General features: G+C 42.4%; 1 protein-coding gene across 2 annotated transcripts in view; it reads right to left on the bottom strand.

The window, feature by feature from the left end:
- Positions 1–8,069: 8,069 nt before the first annotated feature.
- Positions 8,070–25,598, bottom strand: part of SRGAP1 (SLIT-ROBO Rho GTPase activating protein 1) — a 77,002-nt gene continuing 59,473 nt past the window's right edge. For both annotated transcript variants that reach the window (XM_031553497.1, XM_031553498.1), the window contains exons 16-22: positions 25,293–25,398; positions 21,754–21,978; positions 21,016–21,095; positions 14,204–14,384; positions 13,491–13,625; positions 13,024–13,369; positions 8,070–11,030 (exon numbers count right to left, since the gene is read on the bottom strand). In XM_031553497.1, coding sequence (XP_031409357.1) covers positions 10,653–11,030; positions 13,024–13,369; positions 13,491–13,625; positions 14,204–14,384; positions 21,016–21,095; positions 21,754–21,978; positions 25,293–25,398 — 1,451 coding nt within the window. In that variant the 3' untranslated portion in view covers positions 8,070–10,652. The remainder of the gene's footprint in view (positions 11,031–13,023; positions 13,370–13,490; positions 13,626–14,203; positions 14,385–21,015; positions 21,096–21,753; positions 21,979–25,292; positions 25,399–25,598) is intronic.

Raw genomic sequence — 25,598 nt, 5'->3', positions numbered from 1 at the left:
AAGGAGAAAGCATTGAATTCCTCTGTTTTTTTCCCCTCCTTCCTCATTAGGTGATCTTCCCTCCAAGTATTAGTCCAATTGCAGTTGATATACTTGAAAAAGATTTTTTTGTTGTCTGACACCACATTGGCCAGTGGCAACTCAAGCTGGGTTTTGACTTTTCTCATTTTCTCCCTGTAGATGAAAACTGGAGCTCCATACTCTCCCCACGAAGACAGACCTTGCTTCCAGAGATGATGTATTTCCCTTTTCAAGTCTAGTTCCAGGCAGAGTTCCCTGTTCAGCCAAGCTGGTCTTCTAGCCCATTAGCTTAACTTGTAGCATAGTGGGTTTACCTGCTCCTGAGCTTTTAAAAGGTGGTTCTTGAAAAGTGAGCAGCTCTCATGGGCCACTATGCTCTCTAGAGCAGATTCCCAGAAGATGCTGCCAACCAGTTCCTGGGAAAGAAAGAAGGAAAAGAAACCAAACACATTCATGGTTTTGCAGTATATCCAACTACTCGAGAGAGAGGTGAAATTTCAAGAAACAGAACTATTTCAAGTTCTTCTATATTTATCTTCAAAGCTGCCAGCTGAAATATCTTCCAAGAGTTGATGCGTTAATCATATGTTAAAAGCATAGCTTTCATGCTTCAGAGTATAATTTGCTCACCAAGTGTGGAAGAACTTATGTATCCATCTGAAAGGTTATTCTGAAACCATGTTTCATAGGGACTTATTATTTTTTTGCACTTCGTGATAGTATTTCCTTAGACGCTTATTTAACAAATTATATTTAGAAATAAACTAGACAGAACTTTCCCCAAAACTGGCATTCCTTCAAGTATGCCAAGTGTAAGCGTTCTGTCCACCTCAGGGAAGAAAACAGCTGAATCCAATTTTTGTACCATTTTTCCATGCATAAGAGCAATACATTTATTACTTTTTTACTTTGGTAAGATAGAAAAACTACCACTAGAGGGTGGTGTTAATATTAAAAGTAAGTGGTTTTGAGCTCAGTCTGTATCCAGGATAGAATTATTATTTGTACTCTCCTACACGCTTATGAACACGTGATAGATTTTAATGCTCTAGTCAGATTTGTTGTTTTAGTATTGTTGGCTTTCTTCCCCATTGAGTGACTTATGGAGTTCTGTTTTAGCTGTAAACAGCAATAATAGGTATCTTGTTTCATCCCTTAGTATGTATGTGAGCACTAAAATGATTTTGTTTCATTCATCTTCTTCATGAGGGGATTCTCACTGAGTTGAAGAAAAAAAAAAAAGACTTAAAAAGCTTTTACAATTTTTCTGTTGAAAACTACCAATTCATTTAAAATTGCATTGCATTTTAGAGATTTATTTTCCTCATTCTTACCATTTCTTTCTTCCTCAACAGTAGAGGAACGATTTTTTTTTTTCCCCAAGGCATTGCAACATGATCTAATGAGTGTTACAGCCCATTGAGGGAGCTGGATAATGTCCCCCTGCCAGTTTGCTCCAAACTCTACTCAAGGAATGGTCAAGACACGACTCCCCAGTGGGGCATATCAATCCAAGGCGACATCTTTTGAAGTGTGCTCCTGGGAAGATTTTTCACTACTTTTTTTTGGTGGGGGTTATTGTTTCTCTTCAGTGTGAGCAGTCATCTATCAAAGGCAAGCATGAGTTGGTGTTCCATACGACGCTCCTGAGGAGGCTGCTTGCAACCCATTCTGATCTTTATCAGTCTGTACTGACTGACCTTCCCCAAAAGGGGATTTGTTTTGGGAGGGAGAGATATTCGAGGAGACCTTGCTGGCAGACAAAGGTGACACCAGGTTAGGGTTTAAGCCTGAAGTGTGTTAGAGGGTTTTAGTAGTGTAGCTTGGTCAGAGCCAGGTCTGTTGGAAGTGAATCCCTGCCAAGAACCTGCTATAGATATCTGCTCTAACCACCAAGCTCTTCCACCACCCGTGTTCCACTTCCCACCCCCCAGTCTGGGTCAAAACACATAAACGGTTGTATTTTTTCCTCCTTTCTCCATGCTGAAAGATAGTTGGGTGAAAAACATTACCCAGCAGCAAATTATTGGACTTTGAAGTCATCTTAAGAGTGTCAGTTTTTATTCCCCCCGCTGATGCTGTACATCACCACACAAGATGACCAGAGAGCCCATGACTGTGACTGAACCAGCACTAGAATTACAATTGCGAGGGTTTTGGTGGTGCATAGTAAACATACCTTTCAGTGTGACTGTGTTGAAATTATGACTGTTCAGGGGATAGGACAGTGCCTTTGAGCTGATAATGTGACTGCGTGCATGGGATGCAAATGCAGTGTGTACAGCCACCCCGTGGTGCACAGGTTTAATAGAGCAGATCTTCATTGACTCCGCGTGAAGATGAAAATTTTCTAGTCATGTTTAATCTTAGCCTGATAAATCACTGGGAAAACAAACAAACACGCAATTAAATGGGTTAAGCGTACAGTTGTGGCACTCCAGCAGGAAGATGGGCTTGGTTTTGGAGAGCTGTCAGTGGAAGGCAGCTCAGCCAGTGGCTGGGAAACACAGAAAGAGATTGACTTAACGCCCAGAGGTGGGCTGGGTGGGACTGCCAGCAGCACAGAGCCGAGCACCCACCGTGTTGGTGGCCGTGGTGGCTGAGGTGGTGGCTCTTCCTCAGTGGTGCTTTGGCCGCCTGCTCACCGCGTGTCTGGTTAAGAGCTAACAGTATTTGTCTGGTTACTATGGCAATGAGCAGCATGAGTTGTCATGGTGATAGAACAGATTTTTTTTGTCATCTTTGTACTGAAGAGTGATAGATGTAATCTATCTATAACCCCTAATCTAGGGGTCTCTAGACATGACAGTTCACCTCATATCTTTCTCCTGGACAAAAATATTCACACTCACCCTGGACAGTGCATGTCCTTCCCATATGACTACTTGCTTTTTTGCATCCTGATGATCCATTTTTCTTTCATGTTTGGGAAGAAGAGAACACTTCTGGTAAACTATAAGTTGCTAAGCCCGATGTAATTATGTGCACTACTGTCCAAGGTATGTTAATAAAATATAATTCTGCTAGTGAGGCTGTTTCCGGGCACTTCTTTAATCTTGTGTCTGCTATTTATATTATTTACATCTGTACCTGCACATGGTACAGTGGGATACTAGGTTCCCATTTGAAAAAATATTTTTGAGCTCCTCTCCGAAGAAAATTTGCTTCAATTTCTCCTTTTAGTATATTACAATGTTTCTGTTTTTGTCTTGGAAATGCATCTTTTTGATGCAGTCTTATTTAAATTGACCGCTTTCTCTTATTTTTTGAACTCCATGACCAGTACACAGTCGTTTTCTCTTACATGTGAGCTTTGCACCAGTATCTCCTGGTGTTGCTTTTTTTTTTCTTCATTTTTTTCATATAGGTCACTAGCAGGACAAGTATACCGTATGCATGATATAAATTATATTGCTTTCAGTAGTCCTTTCCCTAGGAAAGCTAATAAAGTCCTATTTTACCCTTAGAGACCCAGAGTCTACCAATCAATCATCTGCGTTTTTTCAGCTGAATGAGAAATGAAATTCCTGGAGTGCAGAGCATTCCCAACCAATTGGTTGTGTCAGAATAAAACTCTCAATCACAGAATCGTAGAATCATAGAATGGCTTGGGTTGGAAAGGACCCCGAGCGTCATAAAGTTCCAGCCCCCTGCCACAGGCAGGGTCACCAACCTCCAGATCTGGTACCAGACCAGGCTGCCCAGGGCCCCATCCAACCTGATTTTGATCACCTCCAGAGATGGAGCATCCACAACCTCTCTGGGCAGCCTGTGCCAGCACCTCACCACTCTCCCTGTGAAGAACTTCCCCCTGACATCCAAGCTAAACCTTCCCTCCTTGAGCTTAAAACCACTCCCCCTTGTTCTATCACTGTCTACCTTTGTAAAAAGTTGATTTTCCTCCTTTGTTTAATCCTCTTTTAAATACTGAAAGGCTCAATGAGGTTACCGCACAGCCTTCTCTTTTCCAGGCTGAACAAGCCAATCTCCCTCAGCCTGTTTATGCAGGAGAGATGCCCCAACCCTCTGATCATCTCTGGAATATTCACCTTGACTCAAGCTTACAGCTGTTTCTAAGAAAACAAACATTCTGCTCATAATCTAAGTACCCCTAAAACCTTAACGGCTCTGCAGTGTCCCTGCTAAGCCAGGCACCTCAAAATGAAGCCTGAAAACAGCAGTGGGAGTGTTTCTTGACAAGGAGTACAGGGTGCTTTGTTTGTAGGCACCAGGAAGTCTGGAAGATGGAAAATTTGAAAACTAGGTGTACAACTTAACATCACTGATACTTCATAAATGTCTTCAATGCTTTGTTATGTGCTTTTTAGCAGGAAGTCGTGTGTGTGCCAGTAGCCCGACACTCATTGACAGGAAGCATAGGAAGGATATTGGGTCAGGAAAGTGTTAGGATTTGGACCTGAACAGTGCTGGGTGGGAATCTGGGTTGTGCCTGACAGTCCTAAATCTTTGTCATCACAGTAATATTTTTAGCATCCTTCTTGCTTTATAAACCACTGATTACTGTGTGCGTCAGCATACAACTTGTGTGAGGAGTTCTCATTGCAGCTATATGCTGGAGGGCTTGTTGTAATTCCTCAGAACCAAGTCCAGCTTTCACAGCATCACTTTGACATCTACAAATAGTAATTCTGTTTTCTTTCTCTCCTTCATCCACAGCTTTGTGATTACTTCCATAAATTGTGTCAAACTCAGTGACCTAAGGAACAAAGTTTTCAGAAACCCACAGAGCCATGGGGTACCCAAGTACTTATTCAAATACAGAACTGCAGCCTCTGGGTGAGGTAAACTCTCAGCTGCAAACAGCTGGGAAGCAGCAAGGTACTACAAGGTGCTGGCTCTGTCTTTCCAAACTTTCCCTCTGAATCTCTAGAGGTCCCTGCTAGCACCTAAAGGCAAACATGGTGCAGCCCTCCTTGGCTTGCTTCTAACTCAGGCTTCTCAGAGCCATTTGCTTTACAAGAAGCTCAGAAATAATGGGAAAATGCTGCTCCATCAAAATAAAGATCTTGCAGGTGTGACACATCTGCTTTTGCCATCTCATCCTCCTGCTGTTCATCGGTTTTCATAGGAAATATGTGTGCTTTCAAGTTCTGGACTTAGATGCAGAACCTGCTTGGACTGCCTTGCCAACACAAGATGGGACCTCTGCAATGCCCGTCTTGTTCTTCAGGTGTAAGTTGACCATTGGATTAGATGTTCTTGAAAGTCTTTTCCAAGCTCAATATTTATATGATTCTGAGACATCCCAGACTCTCTGCTAGATGTGACCAAACAAGTGTTTTGTAGAAGCCAGAATATTTTGGAGGACAAGCCAGCCCTGCATTTCCGTACAGGTTACCTTTCTCAGACTGGATACAGGATTTCCTAGAATCATAGATTGCTTGTGTTGGGAAAGACTTTAAAGATGACCCAGTTCCACCTCCTGCATGGGCAGGGACACTTCCCTTCAGCTCAGGCTGCCCATGAGTTCCAACCTGGCCATGACTGCCTTCAGGGATGGGGCACACACAGTTTCTCTGTGCAGCCTTTGCCAGAACTTCACCATGCTGAGCATGAAAAAATTCCTCCTAATGTTTAATCTAAACCTGCTTTCTTTCACTTTAAACCCATTACTCCTTGTCCTATCACTACATGCCCTAGTAAAAAGTATCTTCATCTTTCTTACGCTTACGTATTCATAGGCTGCAAGGAGGTTTCCCTGGAGTTTTTCTGCTCTCTCCTCTCCAGGCTGAACACAGATTTTGGTGCTGGAGTCCCAGAAGGGAAACAAAACCCCAAAAGAAGTGCTCTCATGCCATGGGTTCACCCTCCTCCTCTGCCCTGCATAGGAAGTGAATTCCAGCAGTTCAGAGGCTGCAGTTCCAGCTGCAGAAGTAGTGGTAGTCCAGCAGCATCCACACCGATGGGGCCGCAGGTGGGAATGAGAATGGAAAAGAGTTTAGAATTAACTACATGTGAGTACCTGATCAGCTGTGTTTCGGTTCGTTATTTTTATCTTGTGTATAAATGGATTTTGTTCAGGATAAATGGGATTTAAGCACAAAATTAGCCCGTGATGTAAGTGAAATTTAGAAGAGAGGTCTCGATGATAGATTTGAAATTAATTTTGGACATGCCCTTATAGTAGCACTGAGGAAAAAAACATCTGAAGACTTGAGAAAATTGTTGTGGTGAAATTCTGCTGGATGTGAGAGTACTGTGGCAGCTGCTAGGTGCACTCTGCTGGCTGCCAGCCATAGAGTTGCTGTATGATCACAACAAGCTGCTCTGCAAACACTGTAGTCAGAACAAAAAAAAAAAACCAATTAAGAACAAATCTGATGTGTTGAACTGGTTGGTGAACAGCCTCACAGTTCTCAGCATCCCTTGGTCAAGGTTGTGAAGGATTTTAGATTCCACCCGTAGCACACTTGAAACGTACATTCTGACTGACAACAACCTCTTTAATAAGTTCTTCCATTGCAGTCAAAAAGCCATTGTTAGAAAAATGACTGCTTCAATGACCATTTTATTTCTCTGTGTGGCAGCGCTTGTCTCTGTGATGTGGCTGACCTGAAAAGTAATGCATTTAAATAAATGCATAGCACTTTTAATGTTCTTTGGTCAGTGTTTACAGATGTTAGTGTGCACTACAGAACACGCACACAGCAGATATGAAGTGGGGCACCAGGCATGGGATGCTGCAGGGCATGGGTCCATGTCAGCTCTGGGTGCAGCAGCTGCCTGCCTGCTGTGTTCTGTGCACGTATACTCCTGTTCTGGTACTCTAACCTGGGCAAAATGAAAGTTTCTTTGATTTCATAGAAAAAGTGACATTCTTAACATAAGAACAGTACTTTCCTGCATCAATTGCTGATTGATGCTTGGTCTGGTTTCAGTTGATCCCCACAGATCAACACCATGTGGACCAAAGAAAGGCTCATCCCTCTGAGCAGTGGGGACTTCGTGGCTCTCCCACACAGGGTCACAAGGCAACAAGCTCCACACCCTTCCAAGGACACCGGGAACACTGCAACAAGTTTCCAGCAGTTCCTGAGCCCCCGGGGCTGAGCAGAAGTTTGTGACACTGAGGACGACTGTGCCTGGAGCTCCCTGCAACTCCAAACTCTTGTTTTCAGAGCTGACCATCGAGCTGAATGTACCACCTCCACCACTGCTCATTTTCTGCCCTGCTAATTGACTTTTCTCAGATCAACAACCCCCTCTGCTTTGCTAAGTGCTGTAAGGTCGGCAGACCCCTTCCTCCTCCAAACCTCTGGGCTGCGCAGCGAAGGCAAGGGCTGCTCTCACCGCAAGGCCTCTGAGCAAAGAGCAACGTGGCACCAGGGTTTCAGCATCAAGTTAAACAAGGGAAGGGTACTCCTCAACTCGTCATTTCTCTTTTGTTTTAAAATAGGTTGAAAGCCGCCACAGAAGCCTCTCTGTGCGGCAGCTGACTGCAGGAATTAGGTTACACTTCCTCTGGGCTACGCAGGGCCCCGAGTGAGGGACGACCTGTGCCAGCCCTTCCTGCAGCTCTGAGCCGGCTTTTGTGCGGCAGAGGACGAGAAGAAATACCTAAAGTAGGTCACTGGGTGCTGGAACGCAGAGGCTGCACTGCAGGCTGACGGATGGGCCCACCAAGAATGTTGCTGTGGGTTTGCAGGACCTGTATGGAAAGTGGTACTGAGGGCAGCAGCACAAGTCCAAGAAGCCCACAGCCCAAGATGGCTGCCACAGCCCTGGATGGCTCCCCTCACTCACTTGGGTTTAAGCAAGCATTCCAAACGCTTGTTTCAAAATGGTTTTTCTCCTCCTTGAACCATTATAAGTTGGAGGGACTTTAGTGAGCGTACGGGGATAGTGCTCGCTAATTAGGAAGCATCCTGTCTGGGAACAAGCACTGCTTCAGGCCAGGATGGCGACCTGATGCAGGGTGGGTGTGGATGGCGAGGGAATACTGATTATTCTCTCATGGGGAAAGTAAGGATAAATGAGAAATCCACGCCAGACAGTATGGAGGTTGAGCCATCAAAACCACACACACAGACAGAACTATCTTCTTTATTATAAAGATACACTATGAGGAACAAACCTGAATGTATACTGAAGCTTGTAATGGTACATGCCAAAATGTACAGTACTATACATAAAAGTGCATTGTCACAACAGATTAACAGTGCATTTCTCTTCCAGAACCGTGAAGTATCCATGTTTTTGTTTGTTCTTCGAGAATGGAAGGAATGCAATGGGAATGCAGCCATACACGAACAGGGAAAGATGCAATGGAAATGCAACAGTACAAGAGCAAGGCTAAAGCTCCTCTAAAATTTAAAGGCACTTTCACATGTACATACTACAGATGTACATTGACACAAGTAGGTAACAGTCAACAAGCAGGAAGCTACCAGTACTGCAATTCATCAAACTTGACAGTAAAGGACAATACTGACTCGATTAGGTGTGCAGGAGTTACCCTTTAGTACGTCTGTAGTTGTAGCAGTCTTTCCTGTTACATATCCACTTACTATACTTTTAAGTATCTATAATTACCATCGAACTACACATTTAACTGTGTGAATGCACTAAGTGGATGCATTCACTAAATGCACTGTTTCTAATATTTTCTTTTGCTAAACAATTTCTAGTATAAGCATTATGGAGTTCAGTACAGTTATTTAAACATACAAAATTCCCTACGCAATTTAAAGATACAGGCATCCATCTCAATTATGCCAGGTAGGTTATTTTAAGAACGCTAGACTACAACTGCATGTCAATGACAGCTGGAATTCCAGTTTGTTTCACTGTTTCTAGTAAACTGAGGAACCACTGGCACTTATCTCCTGGTCCCGAAGGAGCGTGCAGACCCCAGAGAGCAGCGCTAACCAGGCTGGGGAGCCACTGCTTGCACTGTGCTCTGGGAATCCAGACTTTGCTTCTCAATGGGACAGAGGACAGCCTGCAGTGGGGCTGATGATGGGTTTGCACACAGTGGGAGTAGTGGAGGAGCCCAGAGGGGTGGGCTCTCCAATGCATTGAATGGGATGCTCTTCTCTGGGGCTTTGTGGTATCTCTCTATAAAGTGTAAATCATAGCAGAAGTAAATTGCTCGTAGATTACACCACCTCAGTAACTGTCTGTATCAAAAGTTGTCACCACTCTTCCTCTCCTAGACTGAATTATGTGTAGTGAATGGGACAACTTAAAGCTCTCCATTGGCGAGGTCTTAAATAACGCATGGAAAGAGAGATCTCAAAGCCTGTTTTACTCCCATAGCTGGACTACTATGGATTTTTTTTCCCCATCCTCTTCATTAGAACTTATTTTTTGGGTTGGATGTTGGAAATCTTACTCACAGAAATCATCTGATGGCTTACTGCTGCAAAGTGCTGAGCAGCTGTACATTTAGTTCACGTGGAGCAAAGCTCAACAACAGAGTGCTAAGCAAAGCCGACAGTCTTCACTCACACATTGGCGTAAGAAAGGTACTGATTTCTGCCGTTAAAAAAAAAAAACAAAACAAGAGGGGAAAAAGTGGTTATGGAAAACCTGAGTCAGGTTGAATCCAGGTGGTAGAACAGCTGCCTGTTCTGTGGGTGAGCTCAGCCCTGCGTGGGGCAGCCCGCCTGCAGAGTGCCCTGTGGGGCTGTAGTCAGCACAGCGCTGAGAGACAACTAGCAGCACTGGGGCAGCTCAAACTCTGACTGCTGCAGCTCAAATCACATTTTTAGTCTGCCACTGAGCAATAAAGTCAATGGGATACTTTGCTGAATGACTGCGTAGCTGATCCTTTCAACTGCCTACCAGCCCGCCAAATGGACCGACAGTCACACGCTTCCTAGAGCCTGGCTCGTCCAGCTAGCAACTTTAAATGAAGTTAGCTTTTGTATGCAGTATCGGGGAATGAAGGTCTAGGTTGGTGGTGAGAGGAGTTTCTTGATACTATCCTGGAGATGCGTTAGCTGTGACCTATCAGTGAGAGCAGAGCAGTGTGATCTCCAGATCTATTCAGCACCTGTCCCAAAGTGAGACTGACAACAAGAAAGCTAAAAACTGGTGCCAACTGTGAGAGCTGTGGTGGCTTTTTTTCTTTGTGTGTGTCTTAAATAGGAACTGTGGCCTGAGATGACTTAGACATTCCACACAGACACTTAACCCTCACATGCTGTATTTCAGCTCTTCCTAACTTGCTTCAGAATTGTTTTGCTGACGCAGAAACGAGAGGTTCCACCTCTCTGATACCCCCCTCCCTGCCCCTTACTTTTGTGCAGGATCTGTTATTACATAGTTACAGTAAGACTGTGAAATACGGTACAACGTGGCAAGCTGTTTGTGATCCGTGTTGATTTTATTACAAACGGTGCAGCATCAAGTTTTCAAGTAAGTGTATGTTTGCTTTCTTTTAAAATGATGCACAATTGTCCAGTTTTTTTTTTAATTGAAACCATACAAAATACAAATGCCCATGTTAATGTAGCTACTTTCAGACAATACATTCAAAAACACTGAAAAACAAAGCCTCTCCAGTTATAAACATGAACAAATGATGTTATGGAGCCCTGACTTCTATCGTTAATCCATTTCTTTCCCTAGCATACTCCAGCCGGGCACTGTGGGTGGCTGAGCTTCTACATTGTGCAAGATTTGTCTGCTGGACCCTGGGAAGGAGGGGAAGGCCCTATGCTAGGGTTTGTTTTTGGAAGAACAATAGGTTTTGGCCTAAGAGCGGGAGGTTTCAGCTGCACTCCCATTCTAGGGGCCACCATGGGCTTGAAAGTACTCATGGTGTCACTGGAAGAACTAGTGCTACGGCGAATCTGAGGCTCAGAGCTCCGTAAAACCACGCTGTGGAGAGGGCTCAGCGACTCTGTGGAGGTGGCGGGGGTGGGGCTGTTCTTCATCTGTTCCAAGGTGTCCAGCACGACGTCGGGGGCGTGCTTGGCGGAGCTCTGCCGCTCCAGCTCCCGCAGCTCGTTCAGCGCCGTGTTCATCGTCTCCTCAATGTCCTGGGTCAGAGCACAGAGACAGTGGCACGTCATTGGAGCCGCTACTGAACTCACAGAGCAGGACGAGCAGGGAGGGGTGCAAAATGCACGAATTAACTTGCCAGCTACCCTCTCTTTAATGAATATTAGAGTGTTAAAGCCAATTTGCACCAGATTTATTTGAAAGACGTTACAATCGACAAATCTGCAGTCTGGTTGAACGCTGCAAAATTTAACCTGCTTACGCGACATTAGTCAAAATCCATCTCAACTGTTAAAAAAAATCAATTAAGCCAAAACCTGGAAATAATTTTATTAGGTGACAGTTAGGGCAATGAACATTTGCTTCATGGCATTTTTATTTAACTGAGAAGACTTCTTGCATCTTTGGGGTAACGCCAGCTCTTTAGATTTTGTCCCATTTGCTGGCTCTTAGTTGGCTGCAACCCCCACACTCAGGTGTTCAGGATGGGCACTGCCTACAGGGGTTACAAACCACGTTTTCTAAGGAAGTCGTGCCTGCATGTCTGTCAGCTCTTCTCTCCTGTTTCTCCAAGTTACATTTTAAGCAGAAAAACTGCAAGATGTCATTGTTCCATGAGCTTATCTTAGAAACTGTTTTCTATTAGGTTTTCCAGCACAAATATTGAAAGAAAGCACCAGCACTAGTTTATTTATTCTCAGTGGTACTGAGATAGAACTGAGGTTAAATATCTAATGTTCCTTGCTTACTCACAAGAACTTTCACGTAGGTTAAGCAAAGTTCAGGTTCTTTCACAGCCAAATTATCACTAGTTTAGGCATGAAAAATGATAGCTTGAGCCAAACAGCACTATGTGTGGCTCATGAAAAGTAAACAAACAACTTAGAGTAAAACAAAACAGTAACAACATTTAGATTTTCTAACTCTCTAGTAGTGGTTCAGCTTTCTGACCCAACCGTGACAGTCCCCTGCGTCCCTTGTTGGAAGCTGAGTTTGAAAGCAAGCACTGTCAGTACATGAAATTTTAAAACATGAGTGCCAGTGTTATTAGAAAATACTTCTGCAATCATACTGTACCTCCAGGGTGCCCCAGTAATCATGTTATACTATCTAGACAAAACCTGAGTTTTGAAGACAAAAGCATTAATTTGTTCAAGAGCTCCCTGTTACCAGTTTTGCACAGTCACAGAATCATAGAATGGTTTGAGTTGGAAGGGACCTTTAAGATCACATAGTTCCAACCCCCTGCTATAGGCAGGGACACCTCCCTCTAAACCAGGTTGTTCAAAGCCCCATCCAGCCTGGCCCTGAATGTTTCCAGGGGGAGGCATCCACAGTCTTGCCGTGGATGCCATCCTCACCACAAAGCACTTCTTCCTACTTCCACAATGACCAATGTGATGATCGGATGCTCCCTGTTCCACCCTTCTTATCATTCCACTGATAGGAATGAAACTCTTGAAGGGTTCTCATGGGGACCATATGGATTTACAACAGGGCAACTTCTTGCATTTTATGTTCTAAGGAACAACTACAAGCATCAAATAATTGTACAGTACGAACCACATATGATCTATATGAAAGCTAAATATGATTTACACTTCACAAGACTCCAGAACGTAAATCTGTGCTTTGAATGGCAAAGGCAGCTACTAGCCAGTCAAGGCACTCAGAAATAATTGAACACTAATTACATGCATGTTAGATTAGGCTTGCCTTCATCAGAGCACAGAGACTTACGTAACCATTGCAATCATTTATTATCCTAGCAGAGTGTGTGGCAGAGGCAATTTCGTTATGGTATAACAGGAAATTATTTCTTTTTATTGCTTTTGCAACATCTATTCCCCTTGTGCTTCTCCATCCAGGATCTCTTAATGCGTTTTCCTTCACATGCACTGTTTAGAAAGCTAAGTAGGATATTCTCCTGCACACTCATACTTGTGTTCCCCCCTCCCCCCCCATGCTATGCTGTTCACTGAGATTTGCCACTATTAAAAGCAGAGTGAGTGGGGAAAAAAAGGCACAAACCTGAGCTATTGACTCTGGGTCCAGTGGCTTATGATCATTGAAACCTGTATACTGACCAGACGACGTAGATCTTCTGATTGGAGGGCTATCAATCTTCTTCAGAGAATCGTGCCTACTGATGTTGGTGAGACTGCCATGCCCAGGCCTACGTCTCCTTTCAGGGCTGTCTGCATTGAGGTTCCGGTTTTGAAGGAGGGCTCTGGGACTGCAGTGAGTTGCCAGGTTGGGGGATCCCAGGTCCACGGATGAACTGGAGAGAGGGTGAGGGGGGTGTACTGGGCAGTGACCATCACTGCTTCTGCCGGGGCGCCTTAGAGGAGGTGGAGGTTCTGATCTCTTTCTTTGCCTGTATGAATGAATAGCAGTCATAGTACGAGTTGTAGTGATCCACCACAAACACGTCAAGAATTGGTGTATTACCTGAGCTGTGAGCAGTACTAGTGAAAACCTGTTATGCTCAGACTTACCTTCCTAAATATACATCAGAATGACGATCTGTGGGAGAATTCATGTCCTTTGATGATGACTTGTCCTCAGTTACAGGTCCACTGCTGGCCTCACTGTCTGCTTTTTGGCTCAGTGTATCAGAGAAAGTATCATCCCTGAGCAGAACACACATACTGAGATTAGAGGTCAGAGAATCAGCTGTGACAGAGAGCATCTTGGCACTCCCAGGTGTTAATCCCCTTTAAGGAATTCCAAGCATGTTATAATGCACTGCAGCATCTCTGAGTCTCCAAAAATCACTTATAATCCTTCTGATTACTCAGCTCTTTATGTTTGCATGCAACCTTTCCATAAACAACAACTTTGTCATCCTTGGCAATGCACATGCTTAATACTGTAATACAAGAGCTCAGGGCTGCTCTGCTCCACCCCTTGCTGTTCTGAAGTTAACTATTAGCAATTGCTAGAAAGAGATAGGCAGATTAAAACAGGTGCAGCAGCACCTATCTCTTAATGAACTGTGAACACATGCACCAAGTTGCTTAGCCAAGCAGTGGCTTTTGATTAAGAGCCACCAATTTGAGGTGATAGAGACAGAGGGCTGCTGCTTAGAAGGTAAATGTTTAACCTATCTGAGCCTTCAAAACACTGTCTCATTTGGAAATGACTTATTAATTGCTTCAGTATGCTTTTACACCCCACCAAGAGCCCTGTTGTACGAGACACTGCTTACATATCTTGCACCACTATGTACTGGTGAGGGACAAGGCCATCGATTCCATTGTGCCTTCCTTCCCACCAATCTTCAGATGCTCGATGATACAGGAGAAGGGAAGCTCCTTTTTTGAAAGAGAGTTCTCGTGCAGATCTTCCAATGTAGTCAAACTTGGCTATAGCTTCTATGGGCTCGCACTCTGGGTAGGAAAGGAAGAAGAGTGGTTATCAGATTCCACAGAATGCATTTTGGCTTCATCAAACTCACTGATTGCATTTTCTTCATGCTCACTCTTACTAAGCAGAGCTGGCAGAGCTGACAGAGCTCAGTTGAGCTAAGGCAGACTTCAAGCAGTCACTGCAACATGTCCTTTACAACGAAACACAATCTGTGCCCAAAGCATGAAACATCTGGGTACGTAATAGCAGACTCCAATGGCACAACAGCTGCTGCTGGCAGAGAGGGCTCAATCTACAGAGCAAGGGCTCTTTCATGGCTGGGTGTGGGCTGGAGGCAAGGTAATGAGGACCCCTGAATGTAAGATGAACAAACTGAATAATTGAGATCTGAGGAAGCAGTGTGATAAAGACAATGAGAACGCCTGAAGACAATCCTGCAAAATACCATTTTAAAAATTAATACACTATTGGTTTGAATAACTCAAAGTAGGACCTCTGAAATAACCATTTTCTTTATACAATCAGAACAAAATCTGGGTGGAAATTAACATCTGGACTAATGACTAGCATAGCAACTTTCTGTCTGGTGCAAATTAAAATCTCTGAGGCAGTAATTCCCCAAAAGGCCAGGTGTGTAATAAAAGCCACTGTCTCTTTATGACAACATTTTGCACATTTTAAAATTAACTTCATCCTGCAGTAAACAAACACAATGACTGTACCTTTATTGAGGCCACAGTTCGCAGCTATTTGTTTTAATGACTTGCCCAGCCCATAGAAGGCTGCCTGGTGCCCTGCTGTTTGGGTGGCCGCGCTGTAGCAAACTGCAGGGTGCTCAGCTTGGTCAGAGCTGTAACACCAGAAGCTTTCCTGAGGTGGCACACAGGGGCATGGAGAAATAACTTCTACAGCATAACTGAACTCAGGTAGAACTCAAAAGGACAAGATTGTATGGACATGACTCTAAGCCAACAAGCAAGCTGATGGGCTATGGAATAATGGGTCAAGAACTCAGAAGCAGAAGCGCACAGGTTTCAGAGAGTCACTTGCTCACTAATGGGTAATAATTTGAAATGCTAAAAAAACAACAAAACAGTAACAAAAAAGAAACCCAACACCCCCCCAAAAACAAACAAAAAACCCCACACATTTTTCCAGCAAATAAGAAGATCCCAAATTGCCCAGACATCATTTTCTCTGACATTCTCTAAAGTGAACTGATAAGAGTCACAGGTACTGGACTGACTGATAAACCCCTAAGTTGACTCGTTATGGGATTTCCTGTTTATCTGCTGATTTCAACAGATATCATATAGTATCCCACACTAGAGTGTACAGGTCTAAATGTCTTTTTATTTATAATTAATGGACTGAACCAGAATTAGGTATATCTCCCTCAGTAGAATTATGCTAATGCAAGCATAGCACACGATGGAACTCTGTCTTCTGTACCTCCATTGCCTGCACCTCACTACAGACCGACATATTTTCATACTATCTTTTGAGTTGGAAAAAACCTCACTGCAACTCCCTGCAGTGAACAGGGACAGCTACAGCTCCATCAGGCTGCTCAGAGCCTCCCCAGCCTGACCTTGAGTGTCTCCAGGGATGGGGCATCCACCACCTCTATGGGCAACCTGTGCCAGTGCCTCAGCAGAACCATGTTCGAGGAACTGGTAATGTACTGATAACAGATGTGACTTTCGAGACATCTGACAGACTTCAGAAACAAATCCTGCTTCTTACTGGAGAAAAGGCCAATAAATCTCATAGTTTTATTAATGGAACTAAAAATACATTCAGACAGGTTTTACTGTTTTGAAAGGGGAGTTTTCCTTGCTTGAATATTCCTGTTACATGGATAGAACTTTCCTGTAGCAAACAGCATTCGGGTTTTATTTTTTAAACAGCAATTAATGTTAGCAATTCATATAGGTCAAACTCTGATCTTCAAAACCAAAGTACCATGACAGTTACTCTTAGAAATAAATGCATGGTGAGAAGCTAAGCCATTTAATACCAAGGTTACCGACTGGCAGACAAATATTTTTCAAAGAAAGCAAAGGCAATGAAAGCTGAATTTGGGATCTGTATTTCAAACTCTGCGTGGTACAGAACTGCAGTGTCTAACAATAAAATTGACAGCTTGGAGGGAAATGTAATTGCACTGCTCTGTCAATACCTGGGGGCATTTGCCTACAGCAGCAAGGAGCATTTGGTGACATATATGATCTCACCAGCAATCATCTCCAGTGATTCAGGCAAAGATAAGGCAGTGAAAAATTAGGACAAACTGAAGTACTGCGGGAGAAGCTTTAGGGACTTGATTACATTCAGCTTTGTTCTCATTTCTTTACGACCCCGAGTTCTGTTGTGATTACTACCACCATTTGGCACGTTATGTTGTGGTGTGCTCAGAAGTGAAGGTCAGATGGACAGTAAGCAGAGCTGTCTAAACCCAGAAGTTCTCCAGGGGAGAGCAGAAGAGGCATAGGAAACGTAAGTGCTAATTTTAACTTTGCAATCTCAGTTCCAGATGTAGTACTGGCCTCCCTGCAGTGGTGACAGCATTAGGGTGGCACCAGACTGTTCTCTGCACCTCAGGACATGAGGAGCTAAGGCTGAGAGGGACAGTGGCTCCCTGCACTTTCCAGGAGGGTTGCTGTTGCTGTACACATCCTCAGTTACCCCGGGGGTACCCTGCCTGTTGGGAATACACTGTGTCCTGACATCCTCTGGGAAGAAGCTATCTCCTGTCTCCTGGTCTCTTCTGCCTCTTCTGCACCCCATCACAGAAAAGCTTTGCCATTGCAAAGTCTTGTCCTCAGGACAGCTGAGCTCTGACTGGGGAGCAACAAAAGCAAAGAAGTGTTGGTAGGACAGGTTTTAGCAGAATGAACTGCTGAAAAATAATACGAACATTACATGCTGGGGACACAGCAGTAACTCAGAGCCTTCCACGTCCCTTTAATTTTTGTCTCCAGCAGAACTACCGTCTCAGTTCTTATCCTATGTTTATGAGATATCTATGAACACAATGACACTAACTGTATGCATGTTTTCCCAGGAGAAACGACCCATCTGTTTGACTTCCTCAGGAAATTCTCATTTACATCCTTTGAAAACAAACCTAGTCATGCCTTTTCATACGCCCCAACAGGAATAAAAAAAAATCCAGCAGGTAAAAGAAGTATTCTAAAGACTGCTTGAGCAAAACACAAACAACATCCTTCATTGTTTGAATCTTTACTGCAGAGGCACTTTCAGGAAAATGTTCTGTTGCAAAATTAGATAGATTTTTCAGTGTCTACACAAACTTCACAAATTAGACTTCACTTCCAGAAAAAGAAAGGTATGTGTTTTCTTTAATAGGGATACTTTACCCATATTTACAAAAACCCAGAAACACTACAGTAAAATGCATCACAGAATCATAGAATCATAGTATGGCTTGGGTTGGAAGGGACCCCAAGCATTACCTGGTTCCAACTTCCCTGCCACCAACCTCCAGATCTGGTTTAGTATCATGCAATGTAATTCACCATGAAATGTAATGCATCATTTTCTCCTTTTCTTTTCCCTTTCCAGTGATCAACAGAAATAAACAAAGATGAATGGCCTCAGAAGAAAAATGACTACTAAGATGCTTAAAACTAAGCAGTTATGAAGTATTTATATGCTCAATTACAAGTTGCAGCCATCTTTTCCCCAAGCCTCCAGATGTAACCTCTGTAGACATAAGTTTTTTTAATTTTTAAAAAGTCTGGTTGTTCTGTAAATTGTAATTAAACACTCCTAGTGCTGCTGAACTAGCAAATACAGAGGGGTTTGTTCTCCTAAGAGCAGAGAGATTCACATGCAATTCAAGTTTATATAGCAAGCAAATCTTAAAGCAACCATAACAGAAAAATAAATCCTTTAGCTTTTGATCATAGCCTCTGGATTATGTTTCAATAACCCTGTAATTCCTATGAGGTTAGCTCCTTGGTCTTGGGTACATCCAGAACATTTCAGCATATACCTAATCAGATTTTCAGCGTTAACTGAAATTTACAGAATTTGCTTCTTTCATCTCCCAACAGGTGAGTACCATGTGTCTGATCAATACAACAACCCCATGCCTCCCCTGTCCACATACCAGTGGCAGTGACGAATCCAGTCTATAACCAATGAATCAGTCACACTCAATTCCCCCAAATACTCCAGACACTTCAGGTCCACCACAGGTTGATCAGTGGCCCTCATGAGATTCGATATGCAAACTGCACAATTCTCATCTGTTCTCACATTTGGTACAAAGAACGTTTAATAAAAAGATCTGTCTAAAGAAATATGTAAATATGCACGTTGGAATAAATGTGAGATGGTAAATGCACTTAATTTAGTGCCTGTAGCCGACATTAGAAAAACGAGCTATTATAACTGAAAGCTCCTATCTATGGAAACAAAAAGAGTTAAAGCTTGCAGGCTGAGTGAGAACTGAAGGCCAACAGGGCTTTGTGTGCAACCCAGAGGGTTGCTAATCTTTGTCTTTGCAACAGTATTTTGCTAGATTAGAAATATTTTTGTGCTAACAATTATTTTGCTGTAAGCACAAATGTCTGCTTCCTTTCAATACTGAATGGATTAAAAAGGTGCGATGGGACAACTAATTGCTGGCCCATCTGGTGAACAAAAAACCACACATATCCAGCAGCTCAATTTCTCTGTTCTGTTGACAGCTCTTTTCTTCAGGGTTTGTTTCCATCAAGGACACAGTTGTAATACAAGTAGCAACAGAACAGTAATGTAAAACTGTTTCTCTGACAAATGGTGGGGTAGAGCCCACAATTACTGAGCCCCGGGTGACACACTATATATTTTCATAGCCTGAATAGGGACATTCTTACTCCTCTAATGTTTTCATCTTTCCTAAGCTTGGTTTTGAGGTAACCACTTCCATCTGCAGATGAAAAACTGTGCTTCTCTTCCCTGCCCACTTAATACTCTGTCATTTTGGCCATGGGCCCCCAGTGTTGGCCCTTACATACAGCACTGGTGCGTTGCCTGCATTTCACTGCTTACTTCATTTATGCTCTAAATGAGAGGCAGATGGAATTCTTCAGCTTCTTATCTGGCTTGATACCTCCAACAGAAGGATGTATCCTAAAGTACGGTTATGCTGTCTCGGAAAGATAAGGTGTATTTATGAGTTTGTTCACATCATTTAATGGCGCTGTACTGTATAAGGAAGTTGCTTTTAGCTCTACACAGGTGGTCAAGGTGATCACATGTCCAGGTTCACTCATAAAACTGCCAATATTCCCTACAGTAGGTGTAGGCATGGGTATAAACCCAGGCACAAAAATAACAAGAGACTTCTATTCTCCTTTCAGTTTTTTATCCCTATATGATGCTTATCCACTCAAGTGTGCTTCCTCTCCAAACAGGTGCATAGACTGTTTGGAGAGACAGATAAGACTCTGCCTGCTTCTCCTCACCCCAGCAAAGGGGAAGAGACAGGCAATCTGTCACAGGCAGCTTGTCTCCATGACGGAGCAGACAGACACAGCTACACTTAAGCAACTGCCTGCATATTTTGTGTGCATTAGGGCCAATGTAGTTAAGTTTCCTACAGGAAACTCTTACTGTTTCCCTTCTCTATGGCAGTTTTCCCAGCTCCTATCTAATGTCCCCTATATATTACTTTTTTAAAAAAGAAATAATTTCCTTTCTTGCTGTAGCTTCCTTCCTTCTCTCCCTCTCCCCTCTCTACCTCTTCCCTCCTTCCATGCATCCTCTAATATGGTCAAGAGGTACCTTTTGTTTGCACCGGCTGTAAGTGCAGGTGTGCTTGTTGCTCTCTGAGTTGCCTGTTGGACAGATCTGCAGTGAATTCACACTGCAGCTCTTCTCTACAGGAAGCAATATTTTATTCCTTCTCCTCTAACTGGCTACTTAACAATTCTGACACCTCCTTTCATCTGTTACAATTGCTTGTTAACCAGGTAGAAGTTTATGGGAGGGATGGTTCAACTGAAGTATGCCACAGTCAAACAGACCTTTATTATTTATGGAATCTAGTTAAAAAGAATTCATATAACAAAGATGCATCAAATTTTTCATGGATATCAATGGTATCTGAAACTTTCATAGTGCCTATGATCAATAACGTGAATAACTTGTTCAGAAATTTTACTTGGAGTGAATACATGTTTTTCAGTAGTTAAAAGTCTCCTAGATGGCAGCAGCTTTTACACCTATATCAAAATAGAGCATTTTGAATGACAAACAGCCCTTAGATAAAATATTTGAAGACGTACTTTTGCTAAGTTCAACGTTTGCAGACAAAAGACAATCACAAAAAATGTTACATTATATCAGAAATAGTATAACAGCATTTGCTGACTGAAATAGTTTCTCTCTTGCCCTTCCTGTGACTGCAGGGCAAACCAGAAGAGAACAAGGAAACAGCTGGCCAAACACAGATAGATCAGAGTGAAAAAGAACACAAAGACTATAAACGCTGGCTTTGTTACATCACACCAGGACTGAAAATCTCTTCTCTCAAATGAGACTAATTGTGTCTCATTAGGAAGGGAAGAAGGTTGCCTGCATGAAACACCTGTAAAACTTATTTTTATCAAAGAAACAATAACAAAATGGGCATACCGTCTTCACTGGTATGGGGCTCTGTACTAGCATCCTGGTCCACTTCCTCTAATGTACCATGTTCACTGTATGGGCTGTCACTGAAAGGAAACAAAAGGTCAAGCAGAAAGAGAAACTAGACCATGAAAAGGATGCTTCAGTGAGCATTCAACTCCAGTCCCTCTCCTCTGCAGTCCACCAGAGGTAACTGACATCTTCCACACGTATCAGTGATTTGCCACTCCCAGGCAATTACTTAGAAGTATTCTTATAATGTTATAAAGTAATGTGCAACACAAATTGCATGACATGCTATGAATATACAGTTACAGAACAAGTCTACATACCTCTCATTCGGACAACATCTTCAGTTATTAAGAATGTTAATCCTTTCATTTATGAAAAGTGTGTGAGAGAAGGGGGAAGGCATCACAAAAGAAAATTTGTTAGAAGTGTTTCACCTCCCTTCTGAACTAGTGGTTCCCAGTCAACTATTATCCTATCTAACTGTGGACTCTGCTCAGTACACTGTGAATTCTGGTATTAGCTGGCTGAGTACAGGCTAGCATCTTCCATAAAATGTAGGGAGCCTCATCATAACTGTCTTTGCTTCACGTGTTTTACAGCGAAAACCTTCCTATATGAACCTAAATTATACTCTCCATAGTTCTTTGAAAGTGATTCTTTATCACAGGAGTTACCCAGACAATCAGTCTAATGATTTTATTAAGGAGATAGAAGGACAGTGTTCTGACTTACCAGTAGTCATCTCCAGCCATGCATTTTTCATACACTGGGCCATCAAGTTCCTTAGCATCTGGAAAAATAGCCTCATGATGGATGATGATAGTTTTGATTATCTCATTCACGTGTGCCTGACAAGACACCTGATCTTGTATGTCTGGAACAGGCATCAGGGTTGGCCCAAAACAAATGGCCAGATTGTACGGATCCATCATGTTTTCATCACTATACTGTGAAAGGCTGTAATAAAAGAAAAATCAAGAAAAAATGACCTTTCCACTGTAACTAACCTTATTTAGGAAACTGGAGAAACTTAATTTTCTGACCCATGCAGAGATTTCCTGCTCTCTGACACAATTCTATGTAACACAACACAACAAAAAAGGGAATTTCTTCAGTAGTTTACATACATTACAGAATGAGTATGTAGCACATATATGTACATTTATGCACATGCTCTTAAACTGTTATATATAGTATAGACTGACCTAATGGGCTAATGTAAAATGCACTGACTGCTGCTGCATCCATCTCATCAGTGTTTATCCCTGGAAGCCCAAGTGGACTGCATCCTAAGTGGGTATTACAGGCATATCATTTCTCATCTGACCTGGATGCACATCTCCCATCCACCTGCTATGTAACTTAAGCAGACTGAATTGTCTTCTGGAGGTAACTAAGTTCCGTTATCTTGCAAAGACTCTTCTGACTTCTAGTTTCTGTTTTTACTATACAACACTTGTGTTGTGCTCAGAAGCTCCCACAGAAGTTTCAAGAAAAGGTTTTGATTAATCTTATTAATCAATTTTTGCTAGCTCTTCTTTCCTATAGGAAATTAAACATTACTAGTTTTCAACATTATTTTTTTGAATGACAAGTTGCTTTCTATTCTTGCATTCAAAAGCACCAAAACTTCTAGTGGACATTCTAGCTTTTGAGTGGTTTGGTGCAGGATCAGTTGAAAAGAACTGGAAGTGCTGAGACATCCTTTACCTTAGTGCTGTTCTGTACTCTGCAGCAGCATATGCTGCTGGTTGTATTTAAATACAGGAATATATTCCCTTTAGAAAGGGAATTTTACAACTGTTTGCCATGTACAAACAGTACAAACCGATGAAGCAAACCTTAAAATGACTGCCTTTGTAAAATTAATCATGGTCTCCCTATTTATGCCATGATGTTTTCATATCTTGTGCATTGAATGAAGTAGAATGTTCTACTGATATATAAGCCGATCCAGACTTCGTGAGTGTACAAGATGTTTGTGTAAAAAACACATAAATCATCATTGTGAAATATGGCAAGTACTGCTGGTGACTGGTATCATTCCATACTCTTCTGGATTCATTACTGGGGCTGATACTGTTCAACGTCTTTATGAATGACCCGGGCAATGGGATGGAATGCACACTCAACCAACCTGCAGATGATGCCACTCTCTGGGGAGCAGGAGATACACTGAAGGGTAGGGTTGCTATTTAGAAGGACAAAATGGAGGGATGCATTAACGTGGACTTTATCAAGTTAAAGCAAGGATGAATGCAAAGTCCTGCTTCTGTCTTGGAATGTCCTATTATAGTCTGGAGCTAACTGCTGTGTAGCAGCTCTCAGTGGAAAACACGAGGGTCTTGCTGGACAAGAAGTTGGTTGTGATTCAGCAGCGTGTTCTCTGGTGATGATGATGTAGTTGCATACGTAGCTGTATTAGGACATGCAAAATCAGCAGGTCAAGGGAATTCATTATTCTACTCCACTTAGCACTCATGATGCTATCTGTACTGGGGCATGAGGTACTACGTCTAGTTTTGAGAGACTGATGAACTGGTGCAAGTCCAATGAGATGGTTAGAGAGCTTGAGCATAAGGGGTACAAAGCAACACTGAGAGAAGAGGGTTTGTTTAGCCTTAAAAAGAGAAGACTAAAAGGAAACACAGCTGCATTCTTACACCTTCAAAATCACAAGCGTGAGAGAGAGAAACTTTTTTTGGAAGTATACATCAAAGGGATAAGAGGCAACAGCTACAAGGCACAGCAACAGACACCCCAACTGAGAGCAGGAAGAAGATTGTTCACTGTGAGGCTGACCAAACACTGGGTCAGATTACCCAGAGAGGCTGTGCGTTCCCTGTCCTTTGAAATACCTGACTGGTTATGATCTTGAACAACTTGATCTACCTTTAGAAGCTTTGAGCAGGATGCTAGACCAGGTGACCTCTAGTCATGAAATCTGATGACTTCTTGGCCATATGAATATACGCAAAAAGCAGAACTGGATTGCAGAAAGTCAAACTATGGGAATGTTTTTTCTGTAGCTGCAACAAGAGCAGTTTGGAGGCAGTAAGAGATTTAGCCTTCCTTCTGAACTGCATTTCTGTGTAGAGAGCATAGATTTAGGTAAGATTACCACGTACCAAATACAACCCTGTATAACTCTGGTCAGTCTATATGTCTATTCAGAGGAGAAGCTGAAACACAAGCATTTGAGATATTTACACCATGTCACTACTGAGTGATGAATTCACGTCTTCAATGAATAGCTGCTTTCACAAAACTTTGGATCTCTGCCCTCTTTTAAATATTACCTGAAAGAGGTTCATGAATTACTAGAAGAAAGGAAACATGAACAGCTGTTAATACAAGCAGATCCACAACCTGGCTGAAAAGAGCCTGTTTCTACAGGAACAAACATAAAGGATTAAATGGGGAAAGTAGCAAAGACAGAATGAATCAGCAGAGGGGAAATTTAGAAAAAAAAGAGGAAAAAGGTGATATGAAAACAGATATAACAGGAAATAGATATGTAACAGCAGAAGGAAGAAAGAATCAGGTCAAAGTGCTCAGCAAGAAAAGTTTGCAGTGAGAATACTGGACTCAGCAAAACTAGACAGGGCTATGAGGTAGACCAATTGCCCAAACTATCTTTATTTTTCCTTCGAGAATGAAGTAGCTTTTCTAATATAATAAAGACCTTTCTCCCTTTCTCACACAACCTTCCTTCCAGCAGCTGCCTGTGTTCTGTTAGGATTCAAACAGTTTATATCAAAGCATACACAGATGATACATGTTTTATGTACTGGTAGTCCCATTAACAGAAAACAGAAGAGGCAATATACATCTCATTCTGGCAGTGCCTAGCATTAAACAGGTAGCTTGCAATGCCTGTGTTGTTTGAATACACTGTTTACTTTTTCCATCGGGAGATCAAAATCGGATTGAGGGAAAAAATCTACTTTTAAATTATGTAAATTATTTTAAATGTAACTAAAGTTTGTATTAGTTATTTTTGTTGCATTACTGCTGTAGACTGCACTCCCCATTTTGGACATTACTTTAATCTGTCTTATTACAACCTTGCTCACTGTAGGACAAATGCAATATTAATTTAAACAGAAACTGGTATTTTCCTCCTATTTTTGTTGCCAATTAAAAGATTATCTTTTGCATTAAATGCAACTTAAACATGAACTGTACATTGAATATAAGTAAAGAATACTGATACCAGTAGAGCCAAGCAGATAAAGACATGGTATCCCCAAGAAGTATAAAGCACTTACTGATTGAGGAAGGCAAAGAGGTATCTCATCACTATAAGGACCGACCTGGGCAAAGTGAGGAGGAGTTTGCGGATGTGAAGAGCCCTCTCATAGAGATTGTCTATTCCTGTAAACAGAAGAAAGTACTTCAAATCACATTTCATATCAGTCTACTTAATTTGACTCTCTCCTACCACATGCCCGTGGACAGTATCTTCTTACATTATGCTATTAGAAAAGTGAGACCTGAAAGTATTCTTTTCTCTCATCAAAATCACACATCTTTAAATACAGAAAGTGATACATCTGCCCAAGTCAAACCTTGGG

This window comes from Meleagris gallopavo, chromosome 1 (assembly GCF_000146605.3).
Source record: "Meleagris gallopavo isolate NT-WF06-2002-E0010 breed Aviagen turkey brand Nicholas breeding stock chromosome 1, Turkey_5.1, whole genome shotgun sequence".
Taxonomy (NCBI): Eukaryota; Metazoa; Chordata; class Aves; order Galliformes; family Phasianidae; genus Meleagris; species Meleagris gallopavo.
The sequence above is the reverse complement of the archived record's forward strand: the minus strand, read 5'-3'. Positions and strand labels throughout refer to the sequence as shown.